This window comes from Lithobates pipiens, unplaced genomic scaffold, assembly GCF_037356315.1.
Source record: "Lithobates pipiens isolate NorthernLeopardFrog02 unplaced genomic scaffold, aLitPip1_a1.2 Scaffold_22, whole genome shotgun sequence".
In the NCBI taxonomy this organism is placed as follows: domain Eukaryota; kingdom Metazoa; phylum Chordata; class Amphibia; order Anura; family Ranidae; genus Lithobates; species Lithobates pipiens.
The window spans coordinates 39,101,736-39,109,044 of record NW_027507784.1 but is presented as its reverse complement, the minus strand read 5'-3'; the positions used below and the strand labels follow the sequence as shown (position 1 = coordinate 39,109,044).

Genomic DNA, 7,309 nt, shown 5'->3' with positions numbered 1-7,309 from the left:
TCTCCTCACCTCTTTTTCTTACCCACCTCCCATTCCCCATCCTCTCTACTCCTTCCCCAGTCCCCATTCTCTCCTCCCCTTAACCCCCCCAATCCAAATTCCCCTCCCCTTCTCCCAATCTAATCCCTCTCCTCGCCTCACTTCTTCTTCCCCCTACCCCCCTTTTCCCATCCTTTTTCTTTCCTCCTCTTCCCCCAGCCCCCTTCTCTCCCCCCCCCCCCCTTCTCCACCCCCACCCTACCTTACTCCCCCCCGCCCAATCTCTTTTTTCCAGCCTAATCCCCCTCTCCTCTCCTTCCACTCCCCCCCCTTCTTTTCTCCCCTTACCCCAATTCCATCCCCCCTTCTCTCCTACCCATCCCCCCTCCTTCCTATTCCTCCTGTGCCCCATCTCTTACCCCAGTTATCATGACATCCTAGAACTTATCTGGGACCTCCACCCATCATGTTGGAAGCTCCATTCCCTTAACCTCCCCTCCCCCACATTGGCTTTTGCAGTATTACAATACCTGGTATGTATAACAATGTCCCTGGAACTTCCAGGGACACTTTCCATTCCTATGATTGGCAACGATTGTCCTGTAAACCTAAAAAAATAAAAAAAATAAAACTCCAATGAAACAGAAAGGCACCTGTATAAGCTCAAAACTGTGACAGCGCTTGACCAATCGCATAGCACCAGCACGGTCACATGGCTTGAGCAGCACGCGTCCCTATAGTGGATGCGTATTGTGACTGCTGAGCGAAGGAAAGGTAAGTACGTGCTGCTGGGGTGGAGGAGGGGCATCAAAGTGAACCTGTTGTTTTGTCTGACATGGGCACAGCATGGATTTTCTTTAAGGTTTCTCTTTTATACCAGGTTACTGAGGAGTGTCACAAGTCCACGGATCTAGGAGGACAGACTGGTGTGTAGGCACTATGGACACAGCGTACAGATGTATGGCGGAGTGTTTGGATGCACTTGTGACTCTGGGCTGCCCTCTGCAGGAACCTGAGAAAATAGCAACACCATCAGCAGGAGCCAGGCTGCAAAGGATTCTGGGAGGAGGGACAGACAGGCATAATGACATTTGAGAACAGTGCTGCTTCTCTTGTTTGACATTTATAGGAGGTTGGCGGATCCCTGTCCTTGTCACCGCAGTTTAATCTCACAGCAGATGCAGTTGATGATGCTACAGTCAGGGGGCTGGTAAACGCAGGCGAAGCCACAAGGGCAACAGGAGACGTCACGGCAGCCAGAGCACGTCTGGAGGGACAAACCAGGAGAGAAGAAGGTTTCATGAACAAAGCGGTCATTGTGGGAATCATCTACATCAAGCAACAGGATAATATTCCGTGTGGAGACCCAAAAATACCAGCATGACCTCTCAACCCGAAATGTACATTTCCAAATTGTCTATATCTGGAGACCCCAACAATCGTATTTGTTCCCCCACCTCCTTCATCCTAATATAGCCTGCATATCACCCCTGTACCCAGCAATAACAATGGTCCTCCCTATGATCCTAATAGAGCCCATACATTACCCCTGTACCCAGCAATACCAATGGCCCTCTCCGTGATCCTAATACAGCCCATACATTACCCCTGTACCCAGCAATACCAATGGCCCTCTCCGTGATCCTAGTACAGCCCATACATTACCCCTGTACCCATCAATACCAATGGCCCTCCCTATGATCCTAATACAGCCCATACATTACCCCTGTACCCATCAATACCAATGGCCCTTTCCGTGATCCTAATACAACCCATACATTACCCCTGTACTCAGCAATACCAATAGCCCTCTCCGTGATCCTAATACAGCCCACACATTACTCTTGTACCCACCAATAACAATGGACCTCCCTATGATCCTAATACAACCCATACATTACCCCTGTAGGCTGTACCCCTAAATACCAATGGCCCACCTATGATCCCAATACAGTCCATACATTTCCCTTGTACCCACCAATACCAATGGCCCTCCCTATGATCCTAGTACAGCCCATACATTACCCCTGTACTCATCAATAACAATGGACCTCCCTATGATCCTAAAACAGCCCACACATTACCACTGTACCCATCAATACCAATGACCCTCCCTATGATCCTAGTATAGCCCATATATTACCCCTGTACTCATCAATAAGAATGGACCTCCCTATGATCCTAGTATAGCCCATATATTTCCCCTGTACCCATCAATACCAATGACCCTCCCTATGATCCTAGTATAGCCCATATATTACCCCTGTATCCATCAATACCAATGACCCTCCCTATGATCCTAGTATAGCCAATATATTACCCCTGTATCCATCAATACCAATGGCCCTCCCTATGATCCTAGTATAGCCCATATATTACCCCTGTACCCATCAATACCAATGGCCCTCCCTATGATCCTAGTATAGCCCATACATTACCCCTGTACCCAGCAATATCAATGGCCTGCCCTATGATCCTAATACAGCTCATACATTACCCCTGTACCCATCAATACCAATGGCCCTCTCCATGATCCTAGTACAGCCTATACACCAACCCTATAGCCAGCAATGGCAATGGCCCATCACCCACACTAATGACCCTAGTACAACCCATGCATTACCCCTGTACCCAGCAGTACCGATGGCCCTCCCTATGATCCTAGTACAGCCCTTACAATACATTACCCCTGTACTCTGCAGTACCAATAGCCCGCTCCATGATCCTAGTACAGCCCATACATCACCCCTACACCCAGAAATGGTAATGGCACATCGCCTACAACAATGATCCTGGCATAGCCTGCCTATTACCCCTGTACCAAACAATGCCTAGGACTGGTCGCATACACCAATCATCCAGGTATAGCCTGCATTTCATCATTGTACCCAACCATGCCAATGGCCCTTTACCCAGACCTGTGATCCCAGTACAGCCCATACATTACCCCCATACCCTGCAATGGCAAATGGTTCATCATCCCCACACATGATCCTAATACAGTCCACACATCACCTCTGTACCAAGCAATGCCAGGCTTCCATCCTATGAGTCTAGTTTAGCCTCCAGCAAGAAAAGGAGGCTCTGACTTGATACAGATTCTAATGCACATGGTGAGAAGCTCACAGTGTGCAGTGAAATCTGAGTAAGCCATTTCAGTCGATAAGAAGAGCCGGTACAACTGTGCAAGGCTACTTAGTGATAACGAAAGGACAGGAAGGGCAGCAGTGTCCTGAATAATGACAGACAGCGTACAACACCACACTCACCGGCTGGGAGGGACAGCAGCTGTCCATGCACTGGGTGGTGGTGGGGACTCTGCAGTCACAGGACTGGGCGCAGCTCTCACAGGCATCACAGAACCCCCATTCGCCCACTTTCTGCCACCCCATACAACACGGGCAGCAGCCCTGAGCCTGGAAAAGAAAGACAAAACTTATTGAAACCGCACAAACATACAGAAAGGAAAAAAATATATAAACATGCACAAGATACGCGTGTTGTCTGGTTCTGTTCTTCTCAGTTGTTATGTTGTTGTAAAGTGAATGCATATGCTTATTTATTGTTTTCATTTTGGAGTGTAGAGGGGTTAGTACCTCTGTCTGGTTTGTATTGCTGTATGTGCACCCAGTGGAGAATCCCTGCCATTCCACAGTTACACCATTGTGACAAGTGCAGTAACCAGTGTCAAAAATGTGTCTGATGAGACAGAAAGAAAAAAAATCTGACAGGGGTTCTATAACCCGTCAGCATTCTGTTCTAAATCTAAAATAATATGTTTGGCTGGAAATAGATTTCAATATGTAACATGCAATTTCCTACAGAACACCTTCTATCAGAAATGTCCACATAAACCTAGGGACCTCCATCCACCAAGGAGGAGGACTGAGGACGGGGCACAGCACTCACCTGGAAGCATTGGTGGATGAGGAGGAGGAAGAGCAGAACAATGAGATATAATGAGACCGAGAGAAATATAATCCCGGGAAGAGGGATATTCAGCTCCGAGACCGACACGGTGGAGGCTGGGACAGTGAGTGCCTGCAATGGTAGAGAAGAGGTGAGAAGACTGAACGAACAGAGGGAGAGAAGACCGAACGCACAGAGGGAGGCAAGACCGAACGCACAGAGGGAGGCAAGATTGAACGCACAGAGGGAGGCAAAACCTAACGCACAAAGGGAGGCAAGATTGAACGCACAGAGGGAGAGAAGACCGAACGCACAGAGGGAGAGAAGACCGAACGCACAGAGGGAGAGAAGACCGAATGCACAGAGGGAGAGAAGACCGAACGCACAGAGGGAGAGAAGACCGAACGCACAGAGGGAGAGAAGACCGAACGCACAGAGGGAGAGAAGACCGAACTCACAGAGGGAGAGAGAAGACCGAACTCACAGAGGGAGAGAGAAGACCGAACTCACAGAGGGAGAGAGAAGACCGAACGCACAGAGGGAGAGAAGACCGAACTCACAGAGGGAGAGAAGACCGAACTCACAGAGGGAGAGAAGACCGAACTCACAGAGGGAGAGAAGACCGAACTCACAGAGGGAGAGAAGACCGAACTCACAGAGGGAGAGAAGACTGTACACACAGAGGGGACAGAGGGAGAGAAGACTGTACACACAGAGGGGACAGAGGGAGAGAAGACTGTACACACAGAGGGGATGGTGACAGATCTCTAAGTGACACTTACAGCCATCAGCTCCAGGACCACAGACTGAAAGGAGAGAAGACAGAAATATATTATTACAATGCAGGCCATCAGACGGTACAGCAGTATTTGGGCCCCCCCTGCTGCTGTGATCCCCCTGAATGTCCCCCCCCCCCTTCCATACACACAGTGCTTCTGGTTTCTCCTCCTCTCCCTCCTGATGGCTGCAGCAGAGGAGAGGAGGATGGGTGTCGGGATGGAGAGCGGGAGGGCCGCTTATTATGTCACATTTACTTTGCTTTATGAACACAGACAGTGATCAGTACTGATCTCTCCAGTCTTCATTTATATGGGAAGCATAGTAGGCCCCGTTTACTATGCTTCAGTCTGTGAATGTACAGGAAGCCTCCAAATAAAATTGTAATAAAAATTTTAAACAAGAACAATCAAGGGCTTGTTCACACATGCATTGCTCTCCGAAGAGCGATTCACATTCAGATCGCTCTTCAGAAGGTATTTAGGAGGCGGTGAGGAGGTGTGTGCTTTAAACCCTTCATCCCCACCATAGCACAGGCCTGCAGAGCATTCCCTGGATGGGAGGAGTTGGGGGCGGGGTATAGGGCGTGTCCTTCCTCCGCCACTAATGACGGTTTTAGTGAATTTTTAACGAAAATATTGTTTTGGTATTTCCTGGGGGGCGGGGCCTAACATGGCCCCGGATTACTAACAGTGACCCTAATACTCCACACCATAGAAACCATCATGCGCCCCACACCCCACCATCCATCCCCCTCCACCCATCACTCACCGTCCACCCGCCACCGGCACACCCCAAACAAAGCCCAGCAACCAGAACATCACTACATCTCGCGAGACTACAGTCGCGTCCTCCGTCACCATGGAAACCGCCGACTGCAGGACGAGAGAGCGCGGGACGGCGGCCCGGAGAAGACAATCCTCCTCAGAGAGCGAGATCATCCGGGGGAGGAGCTGGATATGATTGGCAGGGTTGTTATGGTTTCCAGGGGCGGTCCCCGGAAGTAGAGCGATGGCTTACAGTGCTGGCAAGAGAACCACAAATCCGCTATTAGTTCTTTTTGGTATTTTTTTCAATCTTGCATTATAATTAGTATTTTTATTTTATTGTTTCATTTGTATTATATATTTTTTGGATTTATTATATTATTATTATTATTTCAATAATGTTATTATTATTTATTTGTTTATTTATTGTTTTATCTATTTTATTGTTTAACGCTTGTTTGTTGTATCTGTTATTATTAATAATAATATTTTTTTTTGTTTACATTTTTTTTTTTTTTATATTATTGTTTCAATCTGGTATTATGAATATTTTATTTATTTTCTTTATTGTTTTAATTTGTATTATATTTATTATTTGTATTTATTTATTTTTGGTTTTGATCTTTTATTATTATTTTTAGTTATTGTTTCAGATTATTATTATTATTATTATTATTATTATTATTATTAGTCTCTCAAACTTGTATTATTGTTAATTTATCTTATTGTTTCAAGCTTGTATTGTTATTGATATTAATGTTTTATTTATTTTTGGAAGCTATTCTTATTATTTAATTTATTTATTTTAGCTTTTTAAGCTTATATTATTATTATTATTATTATTATTATTATTATTATTATTATTATTATTATTAATAATAATAATAATAATAATAATAATAATAGTATCTTCAATTACAGCACCCAGCTTCCAGTTTAGGGTTGTGCCTGCCCACCTTGAGGCGTTCCCCATCCTCCTTCTTCATTATACATCCAGTGAGCCCACATGTGCCCCCAACCAGACTAATTGTACCCAGAACTCTACATGAATCCATCATTTACCACTCCCATCTTAAACTTACCACTACCACCATACACTTACCATATTACACTTCCCACTGCCACCTTACACTGACCACTGCAATATTAAACTTACCACATTACTCTTAGCACTGCCAGCATACACTTACCACTGCCACCTTACACTTATCACTACCACCCTACACTTACCACTACCACATTACCCTTACCACTGCCACCTTACACTGACCACTGCAATATTACACTTAACACATTACACTTAGCACTACCAGCATACACTTACCACTACCACATTACCCTTACCACTGCCACCTTACACTTATCACTACCACCCTACACTTACCACTATCACATTACCCTTACCACTGCCACCTTACACTTACCACATTACATTTACCAATGCCACCATATACTTACCACTGCCACATTACACTTACCATATTACACTTACCGCTGCCACCTTACACTTACCACTACCACCCTACACTTATCACTACCACATTACCCCTACCACTGCCACCATACACTTACCAATGCTACCATACACTTACCACATTACACTTACCAATGCCACCATACACTTACCACTGCCACATTACACTTACCATATTACACTTACCACTGCCACCTTACACTTACCACTACCACCCTACACTTACCACTATCACATTACCCTTACCACTGCCACCATACACTTACCACATTACACTTACCACTGCCACATTACACTTACCATATTACACTTATCACTGCCACCCTACACTTATCACACTACGCTTACCATTGCCACCTTACACTTCCCACTACCACATTGCACTTACCACTGCAATATTACA

At 45.8% G+C, this 7,309-nt stretch overlaps 1 protein-coding gene across 1 annotated transcript; it reads right to left on the bottom strand.

The window, feature by feature from the left end:
• Positions 1-350: 350 nt before the first annotated feature.
• Positions 351-5,580, bottom strand: LOC143923605 (uncharacterized). The gene is made up of 5 exons (XM_077447395.1): positions 5,437-5,580; positions 4,671-4,694; positions 3,889-4,020; positions 3,249-3,395; positions 351-1,246 (listed from the first exon to the last, which is right to left on the bottom strand). Exons 2-5 carry the CDS (start codon positions 4,674-4,676, stop codon positions 1,133-1,135), a joined length of 399 nt encoding a protein of 132 aa, XP_077303521.1. The 5' UTR covers positions 4,677-4,694; positions 5,437-5,580; the 3' UTR covers positions 351-1,132.
• Between the last annotated feature and the right edge of the window lie 1,729 nt (positions 5,581-7,309).